At 38.2% G+C, this 18434-nt stretch overlaps 2 protein-coding genes across 3 annotated transcripts; both read right to left on the reverse strand.

Annotated features, from left to right (window-relative positions):
• Positions 1 to 186: 186 nt before the first annotated feature.
• LOC131332394 (serine/threonine-protein kinase BSK7-like) lies at positions 187 to 7442 on the reverse strand. 2 transcript variants are annotated; one of them, XM_058366596.1, is made up of 11 exons: positions 6801 to 7442; positions 6439 to 6698; positions 6138 to 6355; positions 5381 to 5516; positions 4530 to 4663; positions 4343 to 4448; positions 3638 to 3723; positions 3141 to 3329; positions 2142 to 2294; positions 1447 to 1560; positions 187 to 889 (listed from the first exon to the last, which is right to left on the reverse strand). In XM_058366596.1, exons 2-11 carry the CDS (start codon positions 6521 to 6523, stop codon positions 644 to 646), a joined length of 1467 nt encoding a protein of 488 aa, XP_058222579.1. In that variant the 5' UTR covers positions 6524 to 6698; positions 6801 to 7442; the 3' UTR covers positions 187 to 643. The 2 variants fall into 2 exon arrangements, with proteins under 2 accessions (XP_058222579.1, XP_058222580.1); XM_058366597.1 differs by having other exon boundaries at positions 6439 to 6569; positions 6801 to 7324.
• A 1606-nt stretch (positions 7443 to 9048) lies between these two features.
• On the reverse strand, positions 9049 to 12672 carry LOC131332408 (probable glutathione peroxidase 8). The gene is made up of 6 exons (XM_058366614.1): positions 12377 to 12672; positions 10557 to 10633; positions 10324 to 10385; positions 10091 to 10209; positions 9572 to 9739; positions 9049 to 9421 (listed from the first exon to the last, which is right to left on the reverse strand). The coding sequence occupies exons 1-6, from the start codon at positions 12428 to 12430 to the stop codon at positions 9389 to 9391; spliced, it is 513 nt and encodes a 170-aa protein (XP_058222597.1). The 5' UTR covers positions 12431 to 12672; the 3' UTR covers positions 9049 to 9388.
• Between the last annotated feature and the right edge of the window lie 5762 nt (positions 12673 to 18434).

Genomic DNA, 18434 nt, shown 5'->3' on the forward strand with positions numbered 1-18434 from the left:
CATTTCAATCCAGAAATACTCTACAGGGCCTATCTAGTCCCGATTGATCCCCACTAACAGATTTTCCGTGTGAATGATTCCTCCATAATACATGTGATCTTGTTAGTTTTGTTGTATATTCGCACATAAGCAACAGTACATCAACTCCGCAACAAAGCTGAAAAGAAAAAACTGAAGGCAATAATCTGATCCAAAATCATCAATTATCAGCAGAAAGAAAGTGTACTGTACACGAATTTCAGCATGTAACTCACAATTGATTCCTGTACGAACATAATCTGAGTCAATTGTATCTGAACAACTCCCGTAGGTTAATGGAAAAGGTAAGGTATTGTCACCATTGGGCAGAGTGGTCATGCTACCGAGGCATGCTCCCCACCGCCCAAATAAACTGACCAAACAAAACCAAACAACCCAGTAGTGATGCAAAAGAATGATTCAAAAAACGAATACAAAAACAACTAGTTACGCGTGCAGTGGACAGAGACTATTGCGTCCCTTAAAACCTGTGGTTTTTTCGAGGCTGAGGAGCTTGTGTTTTGCTTGAAACCAAGAAGCATTGTGTTTGACGTGTGATGGCCACCTTTACGAAAGATGCAATTCAGAAGAAAAGAGATTAGACTGGACCTCCTCTTTGCCATTGTCAGGAAGTTTCGTTCCTCTTTTCTTCAAGTATTGAACCCTCTTTGAGGGCAATTTGTGCCTCATTCTCCCTTCCCAAAGCAAAAAGACTAGCAGCTTGTAGATATGATGTGATATGCCACACGGGGGATATTACTTGCGCTTGCACTGCATCATCGAGGGCTTCCTGCGGCATATTGTTCATGAGATAGGACAGGCTACGTCGAGCAAACACCGTGGGGGAAGCCATGGTTCCAGCATCAATAAACTGCACGTGCAAAGCTATCAATTAGCTGCAAGCTAGAACATACTCTCATGCAGAAGAGCAAAAGATAGTATAGAAAACTTTAAAGAGTACAATTTTTCTTTGCCCACAAAGAAGGCTCAAAACAAGAAGCCTTTGGTATTTGGGGCAAGCCATAGCGATCCTTATCCTCAAATTGATTTTGCTCAAAGTTACACCAAGGATAGGACATCCTATTTTATCACCTCGATCCACAAAGTAGTTGCTGACGTCAATCTTTCTTGGTGATTTGTGTTCTCTTTTTCAAACACATAACCAACCATCTAATAATTACAGACACTGAAACAACAATACAGAAACAATTTTTTAATTTTTTTGCATAGCTGATGAAGAACACCGAAACACAAAAGCACATCCTATATGCAACATAAGAAACTAAGACAGGACCATATATTCACCCCCTCCCCAGGAACATGCAAATTGAGGCCCACAAGAAACGAGGTAGCTGATGGTAGACAACAATTTTGAAATCAATCGCAAGCTATTACACACGACTGGATACAGGTGGTAAGCGTTCTAACCTGTGTGTAGCATTCAATAGCTGCTCTGAAGTCTTTGTGCCGAAATGCTACATCGCCCTTTTTCTTTGAATTCAATGTGTCCTGCATCTGGTGCGTCCACATCTGGAATGAAAGCTGTAAAACAAGTTAGATAAGCATGACTTCTACAGGTGGATGATGGCAAGAACCTCAACTATAAGCATCAAATAGAAGCTCTGAACAAGTGATGAGTGCACACACACAGCATGAGAAAAAAATGCGGCACGTTTTTACGCACCCGTGTGTGTGTGTGTGTGTGTAAGTGTGTCTGCATGTTACAAGTTAATGTCAACATATAATTCAGTTCTACCCTATTATGACAAAATAAAAAAAGCATGTGCTTAGACAAGTCTAATGAAGAACATATTCTGATTAACAGAACCCAACATTCTGGTGTAATGACCTGATTTCTAATGGTAAAACCCTGAAAAGTTATAATACAAAACCTGAAATAATTCAACTCTAAGACTACTAACAAAATTTAACCCACTACAGGTAAATATAAGACTTATTCAAGGCTCTGCGTAAGATAGCCCTTCAACCTACTCCACCCTTCCAGTTATATTGATGTCTCAATGAAGGACTAAATTGGAAGACTTATTCGTTAACAAGATAAAACACACAAGCTATCATGTATTTTAAATATCAGTTGCTTTTTTTACATATCAGGAACAAACCTCAGTTGCTGCTCCGTCATCATCTTTATACCCAATCTTATTTAAGATCTCATGTATGGCAGTCAAATCCTTTCTTACGCAAGCTTCACCAAGTGCAGATAGGGGAAAAGACGCAGCACTATGTGGAATTCCCATCAATTCATGAGAAGGAACCTGCAAAACACATTACCGTCAGCTCACCACACACAATGCAAACTCATTCATTAGGGAGTCATCCCGAACATATATTAAGCTATGAGAAGGGCGGACACACTAGTCTATCTTCAGAATCTTATCATGCAAGCAAGCTCACAGGCGCACGTCCCGAAGCTGGTCATGCTAGCACTAAATAGAATGGCTCATAACCCATGGGAGGAGGTATACACTCACTTTTTTGGCGGCAACACCAATTCTAGCAATTCAAACCCACAACATGTTGCGGGGCCAGTGAAGCACTTGTCATTGTGTTCAGTTTTGAGTTTTCTTTCCTTAGCTCATCGAAGAACTGTATACATATATGTGCCTATATTCCAACTTACCATATATAAACGTCTTCGGGAAGGCCGAAGCCTTAGGGATGGTGAAGTGGGGTGAGAGTTGAACTCAGGCAAGGAACCTGGGAGGAGATGCACCTAGCCGCCTACACCAGGTCATCGTGCCAGGAAAATAAGAACTCATCCGAATGAAAATGATATCTCATTTTAACTGGTACACACCAGAAGAATGTACCTATCATTACGCCCTTCTACCTCCCATTCTCAAAAATTTCCGATAATCGGTCCCCAGGTATACTGTGAACTCTATCAGATTCATGAACACTGATTTCATAATTTCACTCTCTTATAAGGTTGGGACCAAAGAAGCATGGACACCTTTATTCACTCTCTATTTTTACCTTTGAGGCCTAACAAGCATGGACACATCACACTCCTGGTATAGGACACGTCTAAATATGTGTCCAGTTTTTTTTTTTTTTCTTTATTAGGTCAGACAGTGGACACGCTGGAGAAAACAACCAACCTCAGTTTCCTTCTGAAGAGGAATCAAAGCAGCAGCCAATGACTTTGGATTTGGCCGCTCTCTTGGCTCATATTGTAAGCATCTTGAAGCTAAACGTAGTAACTCTGTTCCTTCATCATTAGAAAATTGGCCCTCCAAGCAAGAATCCGTTAGCTTCTCAATATTCCTATCCCGTATGAGGTCAAGAGCCTGATAAAAATTATTCAACAAAAAGTTAAGTCGCAAAGGTATATGAAAACTCTTATGAAATGCCACAAACCGTGTAAGGATGCGGGTGCAGCTTAAGTCACAGACAAACAACTAATTAGGAATGTCATTCATACCAAAACATGACACCTGAAGCAGGCACAATTAGCCAATATATCGAACAATAAGTACCACATTACAATGCGGGCTTGCCTGGCTAAATTCCACATCGCAGTAAAACAAAAAACTAACCAAAGGCTGCATTAAATTCATGGCATAAACATGTGAGCAGCAGGAGCAGGGAGACTTACATGGCTTGGAGGTATGTGCTTTCCACTTAGAAGGTCAAGCAAAAGGGTGCCGAAGCTATAAACTACACTTTCTGGAGTTACTCTTCCTTCAAGAAAGATGATAAACCCGAATCACTTAAAACATCACAATAAACAAAAGAATAGAGTTTATGCAATGGTCAATAACATTACGACCACCATTTAAGCTACATCAGAAAAACCACAAAAAGTCCCCCGCATAAAGACAAGAAGCTCTATGTTTGGTTAGACAAAGCCATCAATGCTTTACATAGATGAGTACAATGTGAAGAGAAGGGTGGATCTCATATGAGGTAGCTAAGTACAAATTTTGAAGAAAATTTTGATAACAAAGTGGTTGCCCGTGCGCACGCAAGAGCTGGGGGTGGAGATCTTTTCATTCAGAGAGTTAGTGCTGAACCAGCTAAAGAAGAGTATTTGAAAAGGCCATAAAATAAGATAATGTGACAGATCATAACAACAGAAGTTTTTTACATCGTAACCAAAAACACTGGAGGGGGGGAAAACACGACGACACAAACCAATAGTAAACAACCAGATTACTATGCAAACCCTTGAAATTTGCAAAATTAGGATGCAAGAGCCAATCTCACACATACATACAACAAAATACAGAAAGACTCAAGAGGATTAGTAAAGATAGACAACTGGTGCATAAACATATTGCTTGTTGGCGATAGTTATTACCAGTCCTTAGATACTCTGGAGGGGTGAATGCAAGGTTCGTGCTGTAACTTTTTCCATCTCTACTGTTCTTCATTAAACCAAAGCATGACAGTCTAGGGTTACACTCCTGCAATATAACAAGAAAGTAAGAAAATCCACTTTGACCACTGAACAAAGATGATAAGCAGGGGAAACCAAAAGTACTTACATCATCAAAGACTACTCTGTAAGCATTAAGATCATGATACAGGGCACGTCCTTTGCCCGTACAGTAGTCTAGAGCTTGTGCAAGATATAAAGCTACTCTCAAGCGCATTGCCCACTTCATAGGCTGTGTGTCCCCTGATTGGAAAACAACATTATAGAGTATCTAACATAGAAAGGAAATCAAAATATTAAAGGATTTCGATAGAAGAGGCAACTTTAGACGTGACTGTACAAATGTGAAAGAAAGAAGAGATAGCTCAAAACTTTTGAACTTGAACCAGATTTATGGGAAATGAAACGCAAAAAGGTAAGCCACTATTTTGGCCTCAACCTCTAATTAAAACTGAAAATAGTGAAAAGCCATAAAATCTGCCATTCTATGTGCCAGGTTGAAAGGGGCCAAGAAATATATAGCATAGCTACAGAAATGTGGGGTACAAACATACATTAGAATACTTTCACCTGAAGAAACAAATGGTTTTTTCCCCTACAATAGTAAAAACCAGGCACACCTATCCAACCATCAATAGTAAACATAGAAACCCTTCAAGTAAGAAATTAGGTGCAGGGAACAATGGCCCTATGTTCTGGGTTAGATTATTAAATGAGTAGAAACATCGCATGGACATATTTTGTAGTTGCCAAATAATGTGGCCATATGGGAATCATTATGTCTCGACTCTCGACTGTTAACAACCAAAAATTTCGGTTTCAGTTTGTAGATACAACTTGAGAATCTCAACATGGAATGGGTGTTGAAGAAAGAGTAAAGGACCAAGTAAAGATGGAGAGGGTTTTGAAGAAACGAGTAAAGGACAAGTAAAGATAGGGAAAGTAACAAAACAGACTTACAATGGAATAGGTGTTTTGCAAGCGTCTCATTGGGCATAAATTCGGCAACAAGTAGTCTCTCACTACCTTCACAACAGCAACCAAGTAGATTTGCTAATCTATGGTTCCTGAGTTGACCTACAGATCTTGCTTCTTCCTGGGGTAACAAACGGTAACGATGTCAGAGCTTATAAATAATATGTAAGTTCAAAATCAATGTTGCAAGGAAAAGGATAATTGCCATGTTTGATCCATTTGAGCTCAAGTTAAAAGGTAGCACACAATGAATAACCTTCAAAGGCACGATGTTTGAGTGAGTTACTTTTTAGCAGGCATTATAAATGTCCATATTTGTTCATGTTCACACAATGCTCAGGCTAGACTAATTCAATTATGCAAGACGACCTGTCAAATGATTCCATTTCCAATGATCCCTACTGGTCACAACATGCGTGTAGATAAATTCATATAGAATAACAGCCGCAATTAATTTGATGTATTTTGGTAGTGCACTAAGCGTCATGTAGGTTTCAGAAATGACTCAAGACACTGCCACTAAGTCTAAGAACTTTGCCAGCACTTGGACATAGACCATATCCCAGGTATATTTCTGAACTGCAACAGAACCTAGACATACAGGCAAAAGCTTCTTGATCATAAAACGACACTAATATACACAACATCAATTCAAGAATGGCATACAATGTCAGAAATTCTTGACATTTACGAAGCCACACAAAAAAGAATGCTTTAGACTTTAGAGTTATTCCACACTTACCAAAAACTGGCGGGCATCCGGCCAAGCAGACCTATTAAAGCGTTTGACAGCGATCCGCTTTTGATCCAACTTCCCTTTATAAACAACATTAGGAGCCTTTTCCCCATGTTCAGAAACTATGTTCTCTGCCGCAAATCCGGACGTAGCATTTCTAAGTTGCTCAATGGTGAATTCACAAAAGACGGGCAACTCATCGACTTCACTCTTCTCCTCCTTTTCTGCAAAGAGACATAAATTTTGTCAATCCACAATCCTCCTAATCACCAAAACCAGAAACAACAAATCCAAATGTAAAACCTACCAACTCTAGTAGGTGCCTCATAAATTGGCCCATTTTGCTGTGAAGCCCAGCAACATGATGTGAGTTTAGAGCACTTACTACCCATCCCAGCACCAGAATTCCGAAGGAAAACAACAAACTTAAGAGCAGCTCTGAAACAAGCAATCCAGCTTCACATACCAATCTAGTTATGCTCCATTTTCAAGACCCACAAAAAAGTGCAGCACTCCAAAACTACTATCTTTTGACAGGGCTTATTATAACCAGATCAAAACTGAAATCTGTTTACCAAAAAAAAAAAATACACATTTACACACAAACACAAAAATGAAATAAATATAAGCCACAAATGGAAGAATTTAGAGGAATACAGAAATCAATACCATCCAACACCACAAATCTGAGTCAATCCTCACCAACGCTCCTTTTACCGAGTCAACACGGTTCAGAATCCGACTCGGACAAGTCAATCAAAGGAAGTCTCCAGTCAAATCAGAGCACAAAGTAAGCAATAACAGCACGCTACAGCAAAACCCAAATGAGGTTTTCCGTACCTTGAACAACCCAAGAGGCTTGAGGCTTCGTTCCGGGTAATTACACTTTTGGGTACACAAGAAATTGTTTGGGAAGTCGGGCAATGGTTTGAATGAAGTGGGGAAGAAGGACAAAGATCATGGCAAATTGGAACGAAAGGTGGTTCAGAGTGATGAGATTCGGATAATAAAGGAGGATATACAAGAAGAATACAGATGGACATAATAAAGATCCTTCAGGGTGTACTCAATTACTACTACAACTCCGTTTTCCAAACTCCCACCGACATATACATACGCTTCTCCAACTGTATCAGTCTTCAGACCCACAAAGACCCATAATGAAATTGCGCAACAATTGATTGGCGAAAGAACACTTTTTTAAAAACCAAAGTAAATCTATTGAGTGCCAAACACCCACAAAGTAAAAAATAGTGAACTTTTTTGAGAAAATAATGTAATGAATCTATGAGTGCTACTGTGCTAAACACCCACCCATTAGAAAAATATATCTGGGAGATTATAAATGCATAACATAATCATTGATGTTATGCTAACCACTTGGTGCCCTTTAGGAAAAAAAAATATACAATTTGTCTAATCTTTTACACTCGGACAAGTTTGCACGAGCGTCTTATCCAAGTTGCAATATTTTGTTAGTATTCAAGTTGCAATATTTTTTTAATATGATAATAGTAGTATTTTTCTCAAAATATTAGTAACTACGATACGAGTTCTTAAATGAATCTTTTCGTAAAAGATTTCACGCCCAATCCTCCAACATTTTTTTTCCTGAGAAATTCAATAGTCATCCTCCCATGATTCTTGTGTATCCATAAATTTTGCAACCTAGCTTCAATATTATTCGTTTTCGAAATACAGAGATATGCACAAGATTGTATGCATTGATAACTATATAAGACACATACTTCTATAATTGAACACGTTGACATTAAAAATATAAACAATAAATCTTTCGGTACTACTTTATAATATGTTCGAAAAAGACATTGATATCACGTTTGATCTGATGTAAAAATTAGTAGTTGTTCATCCAGTATCGGAATTGTATGTTCGTTCTTATTTGCCGTTATTATTCTATTTTGACACTCATTCCAGAACCATAAAAAATTAAAGATGTGTTTGTGATCATTGTGTTTTAATTAATAATTGAATGTCGAACATTCTGTTTGATGAGGTCAAAAGATATAAGCTGTCATAGCCGAGGATAGTCCCAAAGGTGAGTCCATTCTTCTTAGATAAGTATGAGACTTATAGGTGCAAGGTTTGACTCTATCGCCATTAATTAAAAAAAATTGACTTCGAGTTGTTTGAAGTTTGTTAACTTCACGATCCTCAATCAATCAAGGTGTGTATAAATTGACCGGGATTCTCAACTAACATATTTGTTACCATTATGAGACTACGGGTCGATTAACAATGGTGGCAGAAAGTTTTCTGGTAATTCTGTGTTTGGAAACATATTTCCATTTGTAGCAGGAGAAGATGAGGTTGTACTTTATCTGGAAATTCAACAGTCTTCTGAGCCAAATGAGTAGTTGTTTGGTAACGTTTCTTGTGTCTGATCTTCTGTTCATGTTACAAGTGAAATAAAACATTTGAAAGGAAACACGGTCGATAATTGGTCTCGCTTCTGAAGAATAGTAACAACTTCCAATATGTCAAGAGATCGCAGAAACAATGAAAAGGAGGTTTCACCTGTATTCGAAACAAGTTCCATTATCTCCTTCTCTCGTGTTATTATAGAAAAAAAGAGGATTATACTTTTTTCTCCCCCATTGAGAAAGCATTCATTCTTTAGATCACTTTTACCAAAAAAAAAAAATTCAACTGGTAGATGCAAGAAATTGGCCAATTCAACAGCTTTTTGCTCAACTTCTTGAGGGGTAACAGTTTCTGGCCAACTCTCAACTCCTCCCACCCCTCCAGCTACCAAGCTAGGGTACATAGCTTGTTCATCAATGAGTATGGACAACCACCTATTGTGACTGCCCCTCCTATGGCCACCAGAGGGGGGTTGCGGGGAAGATAAATTGAGAAAATAAGGTAGGTTGAAGGAGACGAAGAATAAACATTGTTTTGGAGAATATGGTCTCAAGGCCAAATATTGCATTAAACCATGGCATACTTGAGTCTTGACACATTGACCCAAGAACTGCATTGCCATAATCGCATTCTTGTTGCACAAAACAAAACCGACCCAAACATGAGAACAGAGTTCAGGAATTAAGACTCGAATCAGAACCACAAGAGCAAAATCAGAATCTGTGCCCGCTGAAATTGTATGAATCATTTCGGTGCACCATTTTCCAGGAGAGGTCTCATCATCGGTGCAGCAGAGAACCAAGCTGAAAATGCAAACCGTTTACATGTAGTACAACAGAACAACTATGTGACCAAACAAAGCCTTGTTTATTCTACAAAATTCCCAGTAGCTTCTGTATGTCTCTCTGCAACAATATTCCAAAAAGAGAGAGAGAGAGCCACATCATCTAACTTTTCTATGTATCCATGTCATAGGAGTTATTCTGAAGCAATAGCAAGAAAGCATATCCTGGTAAAATGTTAGGAATCAGGTCGATAGAAGAGTTTGTTTTTACCTCAATGGTAAGAGGTGAGGTCGTGGGGTAATAGCGGTCAACAGCCTGCCCATTCTTGTCGACAAGAAACTTAGCAAAGTTCCACTGAATATCATCTCCAATAATTCCCCATTTCCCTAATTTCAAGAACTTGTATAGCGGAGCTGCATTTTCACCATTCGCTTCAATCTAACACATCAAGATGATGAAAGCATAGTTACTGACATCCATTCGAAATGGCTGATTATGGATTTCAGACTGAAATATCGTTGAAGTATGGAAAAATAAATAAATAAACATTCATTGATTATAATAGCCCATAAAGGTTATTATCAGCCTGAAGGATTCAATGAAAAGGCAAGTTGTTTACTCGCATAATGTTATCTGTTCTCTATGAGTGAAGAATGCCAAATTAAAAATGAAAAGAAAAAAGAAAGAAAGAAGCAAATGTCAAACAAAAGAAACGATCTTCAGGCCTTGAAATCTACACCTAGGAGTAAGCTGTAAAATAAAGGTAGTGTTGTATTTGTTAGGATTTACCTTATCGAAAACAGGAAATTCTGATTTGAAACGAGTGCAGACAAACTCTAAGATCTGATCGTTGCTTCCTGGTTCTTCCTCACCAAACTGATTGCATGGAAATGCTAATATTTCCAGGCCTGCATTAACAAAAAGCAGGTACACACCTAAATACTAAGTGAAAAAATGACTAAACCTGACGAAACTAATCTTAATAGTGAAACACGAGCAGTAACAGTTACAGTAAAACAAACCTTGATCTTTGTACTTCTCATATAGCTGATTCAGTTCGGTGTAGTTTGAATTGGTCATTCCACTGGATATAGACCAAACAACAAACAATTATGAAGGGTTTATGGGTAAGAAAATGGAATGAGGGTGAACTAAATTGGCAGAAAAGCCCAGAATTTTCTAGTATATCAAGATTGTATTACATCAATTGTTTATTCTCCAGCCAGAAGTGGGAGAAGAAAAGCAGCAGATGTACCATTTAGAAGCAACATTCACTATAAGTAAGACTTTGCTCTTGTAAATGCTCAGATCTACATCACTTCCCTTGGCATCCTGCATGAGGAAGTAAACACAACCTTGAAAAAAACAAATTATGATATCAACTCTCCACCTGGAGTATCTAACAACTCGGATATTAAACATGAACTTTCTTTAAGACACTAACTGTGACGGATTGAGAACACGCTCCTACAACTGGTAGATAACAAAGGAAGCTTATACGTTATGGGGGCAAAATAAAGACAAGAAGAGTAACACTTAAATGAAGCAAGAAGTGCATCGGATGCTGAGGAAAAAACAAGAGCACAAAGTTTAGAACAAAACAGGCAAAAAACCAAAATAAGTTAATCTAGAAGGACGTAAAACTTCATAACCAGCTTCAAAACATCTTAACTTAATCAGAAACTTAGATCTTCTCCGTCTTGGGAATCATGTCACCACCTGTTTGCAATGCAAGGTTTGTGAAATTTTACTTGCACATCAGCGCCTGTTAACTTTGGTTGCGTTCTTTTGCATCCAAGCTATTGTATGTTCCAATAATCCAATTTCAGAATAAGCTGGGGGTTTGCTTACAAAATTAGATATTCACACTCCAACTATCCATTCGATCGACCAATACTCCCAAATTCAATGGTTCGTGTTTTTGTGCACTGTGCAGCATCTTGAACAAAAGTGGGCTCGAGACTCTTACTTCCATATTTCCCAAATTGGATACCTCGGCAAAACTGCTCCATATCCGACAGTTGGATCTTCTATAATTTATACTAAAAAATGTACGATAATTTCTCTGACCCTCTTGATTATCCACTTACTAATTTGAGTTTCATTTTGTTTTCTCTTCCACCATATAACTTTAAACTTGCTATCCTCTGCGCAAGGCAGCAGGTATGGTTTGACAAACCTGGGATACCATGATTAGGGGGAAGTTGGCAGAGGGGGAGAGGTGGCACCATACACCAAAAAAGGAGGAGGCTCATAGAATGGCAGACGCAAATAATCATGAAGTTCCCCACAAGGAAAAAGACTTGTCATTCGTTGGTTATTAGCAGCTAGAGTTAGATTAACCACTGAATAACAGATAGGAAACTATTCCAGCAACTGAACCAACTTATTGTAGAGTACTCAGAACCAATGCTTTCTTTTCTGACATTTTTCTTTGATAACCAAGTGTTTGGGCCAATTTACGCGCACCTCAACTAATCCGTAGAACCAATCCCACCATCCACTAGCGGGGCCCCAAGGGTGTTCTTTACTGTCATTTTTACTAGTGATTTCTATTAGAACAACCTCATTGATGATGCCACAAGCCTCTTCAAAAGGCCAAGTATTTCTGTCACATACAACATCTTAGCCTTATGTATCAGGTGGAGCCTGATCTTAAACATAACCCTATGGATGGAGAGATTTCATGAGAAAATAAAAGAAAGGGTTATGGTTTCTAGCTAAATCACTCATTTGAATAGAGCAGTTTGACGAGAGATGGAGATAAAAGTACAAAAAAGGAATTTTTGATTGGCCCTTCCCTTTTCTCACCCACCCTCACAAAAAATGGCAAGATTTGGTGAGAAATGGCTCTCCTTTCTTATCTCATCCTTTCTCAGACAGTCATAAGATTTTTCATCTGTATAGAACGAAAAAGTGGAGTACATCCATCCAGGTTACACAGTAACAACTAACAAGGCAGCGCAAAGGCAGATTTATAGCCATTTTCTACTTTTTGAGGATGAATTGATTGTGCAGTCCAACTAGAAATAGGTACAGAGTTATACATGGGAAAGAAAAGAAGAAAAATTAAACCTTGACAATGAAGTCGTACACAGATTCTGGGTCCTTCTTCGACTGGACCTCCATTTAGTATACAAGCAGATTTTTGAAGAAGGCGAAGAGGAGGCTTTGGCTGAAAATAAACGACGGAGTGTAGAGAAATATGGCCTTTTGTTGTTTTGGGGGGGTGGGGGGGTGTTTGGTTTTCGAGGAAGGTTTATGGGGAGGAGAGAAATAAACGAAGAAAAATTATTGGAGAGCGTGATTTGGGTCCCGAAGTTTCTCATGGAGTCGAGTGACGGAGCGATGGAGAAACATGGCGAACCCCTTTTTGACTTTTTCGTGCTCACAGTTGAAAAATATTTGCCATGCTCCTGGAGCATTGCCACGTAATATTTTGTACCGGAGTATATCATATTTTTGCACAAGAAAATCTTTTTAACGGGCCTTTTCATAAATAAATAAATAAAATTTACGGTGTTTTATTTCTCGTGTTCAAAAATATTTGGACGGTCTGGATTAAAAATAAATATTTTAATGGGCTGTCCCGTAAATAAAATTTACGGTGCTTCATCTCGCGGTCTAAAAATATTTTGGACGGTCCAGATTAAAAATAAACTATTACCGTTAATAAATATTTATTACTGGTAATAGTTTAAAAACTTATCTCAATCATACATTACCAAAATAGACGGCTGAAATTGCGCGGAGCGTTTCTCTCTTCCTAGGCATTTTTGTCTGGTCAAGTGTCAATCACTCGTGGAGGATGTTTTCCATTGGTGTTTTGTTATTAGCTCTTCTTCTTTTTTTCAATCGGAAATTTGTTTTGTTACTAGCTCTGATATGATTTATGCATCACCTCGAGGTGATTTAGTGTCTAGATTTTTAACTTTACCATTGCCGAATTTTATTGTTGATTGTGTAAAGAGTGAAGCTCGCATTTAGAATTTATAAATAAGCTCGTTTCTTTATGTTTATTGTATATCGTTTAGTGTATTGGGTTTGGTTGTAGCTTTATATCTCTATATTCAGATGAAAATTATTGTAAGTGCCTAATGACTTTTATTGAATGCAAATTGGGCTTTCGGATAAAAAACAAATTCACTTGCTACTGAGATTATGAAACCTAAGCTTTGTTCACTTGAGATTCCCATAACCACCTCTTTTTCTTACGATTTCTCAAAAAAAATTCTTCACACTTATTATCATCTCTCTATCTATATATCTCAACTTATTTCCTGAAAAACTTCTCAGAAAACCTTTACCAAATAACCTCTCTATGTTTCTTACACTTTTCTTGTGCTATTCATATAACCGATGGTTTTAACATACTTGTGGCACCTATGGATTTCTTTAATTTTCTGCAAAAAGAAAAATCCTAAAAGAATTAGAGAATTTTGTCCGCATGAGACGGAAACCTTGGGGTTTCTGCCCTCGCCATCTGTGAGCCCTATTGTGCGTTCATTACGAGAATCTAAACCACTCATATTGTAGGACCCGCAGAATAAAATATTCACACAAAAAAAAAATCAACTTTACTGGATATCTATAAGTCTGTCAAAAATTGAATTTTGGTTGACAAAACGGACGACCTAATACTTACAATAGTTTTCAAGTTAAAATATCCATGACCGTCTATTTTACATACCAAAATTTAATTTTTGATAGAAATATCAATGTTTGATAAAGTTGATTTTTTTACGTGAATATGCTACTGACACTATAGTTTACATCACAGATTACATCACTCCAATAGTATTACACATATAATTGGTGACACACTCCTGCTACAACATAGACTTTCCTACCTACTACATTTATTACCTATATGTCTATTACTAGCCCATAAGTCACACCTGACTTCCTACAATTATTATGCCTACTAGGTATAGCTTTCCACAACGTAATACATTAATAATACATAACAGTACACGAAACAGTACACGCAAATAATATTCAACAGTACTAGTAATAATTTCATCATCTTCCGGAAAAGAAAGGAGAAACAGTTGTCATGAGCGCATGGTTGTTACTCTGGGTCATCCGAACCACTGCTTCCAGAAGAGTCTTCAGCTCTGTCAGTCAAGTAATACTATTCCATAAGATAGCGGATATTTTGGCGCCATTCTTCCGGATAAGTATCATTGAATTTCCAATTTGCAGACTCATAATGGAGGAGAGATGAGGGGACTTCCGCAGGTGTCAATCCATTGAGTGACACACAGGGTTTGAGTCATGACCAGATAATTTCCATTGTGGTCCTGGATGCTCTGAGACTCCTGATATGCCGAGAGGAATATAGTGTGATACTCCTTTCTCCATGTGATAAAACCATCTGGATTGGGATGACTCGTGTTGTTTCGACTTGTCCAAAAAGCAAATTGGAGATCTCCGCCTGCACTGCCGGGGATTTGTCTGATCTTTAGTTGCCAGTAAGGTATGCTTCCAAAGAGCAAGAGAAATTTCAAAAAAAAATCTGCTGGAGGTTGAAATTGATTGAACGCCGCATGAGCTAGATAGACCAATACTGCTGATTTATTAAAACAGACACTTATAGTATACACATCAACTAAATACCATAAGAGGAGATAGACTTCTTTTTTGAAATAAGAGGATATAGTATACACATATGAAGGTATGGTTAATGGAGGAAGGGTTTTGGATATGGCTTTGAGGTCTGTGATAGCTTTGGTACAATGGGTTGACCAAGGAGGAGGGTTTTTCTTTAGTAGAGCTGAAAGAGGAGTACGGTATTGGGCCAGGTTGGGAATAAAATCAGCCATATAATTAACAATTTCAAGGAACTGTTGAACTTGTTTGACTGTGAGATTTTCATCTGAAAAATAATCAAGCTGGGAGGCTATATGAGGTTGAAGGGTATATTGACCTTTAGAGATATGCATCCCTAAAAAATCAATTTCTGGATGGGCAAGAAGCATCTTTTTCTCTGAAAGCATGATACCATGGGTTTGGACTAGGGAATAAAAAATTTGTAGTAAGACAACATGAGACTCAATATCTGGAGAAAATAGTAGAATGTCATCAATGTAGACAAGTGCTGAGGATAGAATAGAAACAAATACCCGAATCATGGCCTTTTGAAACAAAGATGGGCTGTTTTTAATCCAAAAGGCATGACTGACTACTGAAAGTGGTGATCTGAAATGCAAAAACCAATTTTGGGGCGATCATCTAGATGGACACCCAGTTGCCAGAAACCTGCTTTCAAGTCAAATTTTGAGAAAATTTGAGCTTTAGGCAAGTTTGCAAAAAGAACACTTCACCAAGGAAGAGGGAATTTGTTATCCTGCAGAAAATGATTAAGAGGCTGGTAATTGATAACCAGGTGAAGCTTTCCTCTTATCTGCTCTGTTCTTTTATTTACATAAAATGCTTCACATGCCCACTGAGAGGTTGCGGGCTCAATTAAACCTTCTGACTAAAGTTGCTGAAGCTCTTGAAGAGCAAGCTGGTAGTGGTCTGGGTTCATTCCATGATGGGTGGCTTTGGTGGGATTGATATCTTCATTTTTCTTAAAGGAAAGAGAAATGAAAAAATCTGGATTTTTCCAAAGTGGGTTGGAGTATTTGATGAGGAATTGGGAATGGGATTCAGCACAGGAAGTTTGGATTATGGCTTCTTTGATGGAGGAAAAATTTTCTATGGAAAAGAGATTTGGTTGAGTGGTCCAAGGTAACAGGTAATTTCTGTATTTCAAGCCTTTTTTGAGCCAGGAGATTTTGCTGAGATTTTAGAGAATATCAAAGCCTAGCAATAAATATTTTCCTGGGAGATCAGAACCATAGACTTAGTGTTTTATGGTGTATCCTGAAAAAAGTTGGATGAAAATTGGCTTACTGATCAAAGTGATGACAAAAGTTTCTCCATTAGCTGCTGTAAAGGGTCTAAAACACGATTGCCAGTAGGACCTGGGGATGATTGCTGGGTTGAGAATGGAGGCTGCTGCACCAGTATCAAAAGAAAGCGATGACTGGTATGGGTTTCTCATATTTTCCAAGCAAAATTTTGACCTTGGCTAAAAGTTGAGCCAGCATGATATTGAAGAACCCAAATGGTTGGACTTCATAGGGGAATGAGTCAGGATCATCAGAAGAGTCATCTGATTCTGATGAATCATCTGAATCATTAAAAGTGAATGCAAGAACTGTTTCATCTGTTGCTTCATTGTCGATAGAAAACAGATATTCGACATCAGCATCTTCAAGATCATCATCAATGAGAGCCAAAGAGCTCACCATTTTGTCCCTTGCTGCTTTATTTGGACACTATTTTGCATAATGCCCCTTCTTTCCTCATATGTAGCAACGATCAAACTTTCGCTGGCCTCTGAACTTTTTCTTCTTGAAAAATTTTCATTTCTTCCGGCATGAGAACTTGCCAGATTTTGAAAATTTTGAAAACTTGCCAGGAGATTGGAACTTCTATTTCTGAAAGTGTTTGGACTTCCGATATAAAGGGCGGCAAGTGCACTTCTTGTCTTTGCAGTTTATGGATAAGTCTGGCCGGTCACATGCTTTACTAAGAAGTTTTCCCTATTCTTCAAGAGTTCTGAGAAATTTCTGGTGATAGCACAATTTTTCCAAGGCAATCAAAGAGTGCTGGTAAATACTACCAAGAGATGTTGCATTCAGCATCAATCCTTTTGTCTGAAGTAACCTTGTTGCCTTATTTCCCAATGGTTCAGGAAGGGAATTGAGAAAGGCTCGCTTGAGATTGACATCATCCATGCCGTTGAGAAGATAAAATCTCTGAGACATACGATCATAATAATGAGTCTCCAGATCTTTTCTTTTGAATGAACAGCACTTCATGCTGAGATATTCCTCTCGAACGAACTCTTTTGTGTTGTTATGGTCTTCAAGAAACTCAGTATGCAGGACTGAGATGAATTGATCAAGAGTTGGCAGCTGTTTAAGCTGCATCTGTCGATACTCGCCAAGGGCTAAGTACCATTGACGTAAACGGCCAAGGAATTTCGCTCTACACTTAGTAATGACGATACTTAGTGTAGCGTTGGGAGAGAGCATAGAAGCAGTGCACCAAGCATGAATTTCATAAAGTTTATCCAACCATTTTGATGAGGAAATGTTATCAAAGGAGAAACCTTGGATGTGGATGTTGAAATGTGAGAATGAATCAAAAGTTGGAATTTCTAGAGGTGTATCAAACTTAGGACCTTCTTCAATTATAGGATCATCAACATGTTCTTCTGGAGTATTTTCTGGATTCATCATGAAAACATAAGGAATTGGCATAGAGTCAATGGATTCAGTATCCGAATCAAACTCAATGGTTGGTTCAGGAGATGTGGTTTCTGGTATAGTGGTTAAGGTATGTAGGAGAGTTGAGATTGGATTTTTGGAAGGGTTAGAAGTTGGCTGAACCATTAACTGGGGTGACTTTGAATTTGGGTCAGATGATTTAGAAGGAGTGGAGGTAGTTGGAGTAGAGGTTGATGTAGATGGTGGAAACGGAATTGTTAGAGGTTGGATATGTTTTATCTGGGGTTTTGGGAAAAGAAGTTTTGGTGGAGATGATTTTTTCGGTGGAGGAAGAAAAGCTGATGAGCTCCCAAAGATATTGGACTCACAAAATCCTGAAGTAAGATTTATAGGTAAAGGTTGAAACATTTGAGGATACCCAAACAAACTTTGTTGAGAGAAAGAGGTGAACATGTCAAAAGGGCTTTTTTGTTGAGAATACTGCCGAGCTTAAAGTGAATGAAGCTGATTTTTTAAATGCTTCATTTCAACATCCTTTTGGGTAAAAGCTGCTGAAAATGCTTGGTCGGCATATGCCATCTGGAGAAGTTCTTGGTGAACATTTTGAATTTTCTGCTGCAAATCTCTGATAAGAAGTTCCAAAGAAGATAACTTCTTATGAACAACGTTCTCCAAATTTTGCTGGGAATTAGCAATTCTCTGGAGAATTTTGTTTTGAGCTAGAGAATTTGCTGACTGCCAATTTATTACTGCTTCCGTTGCTGACATTGCTTTGATACTACCATCAGGGAGAATGGTAGTTGAGTCTGAAATTTTGTGCTGGTGGGTCGTCCTTTCTTGAGAATTAT

Source organism: Rhododendron vialii, chromosome 7a, assembly GCF_030253575.1.
Source record: "Rhododendron vialii isolate Sample 1 chromosome 7a, ASM3025357v1".
Classification (NCBI taxonomy): Eukaryota; Viridiplantae; Streptophyta; class Magnoliopsida; order Ericales; family Ericaceae; genus Rhododendron; species Rhododendron vialii.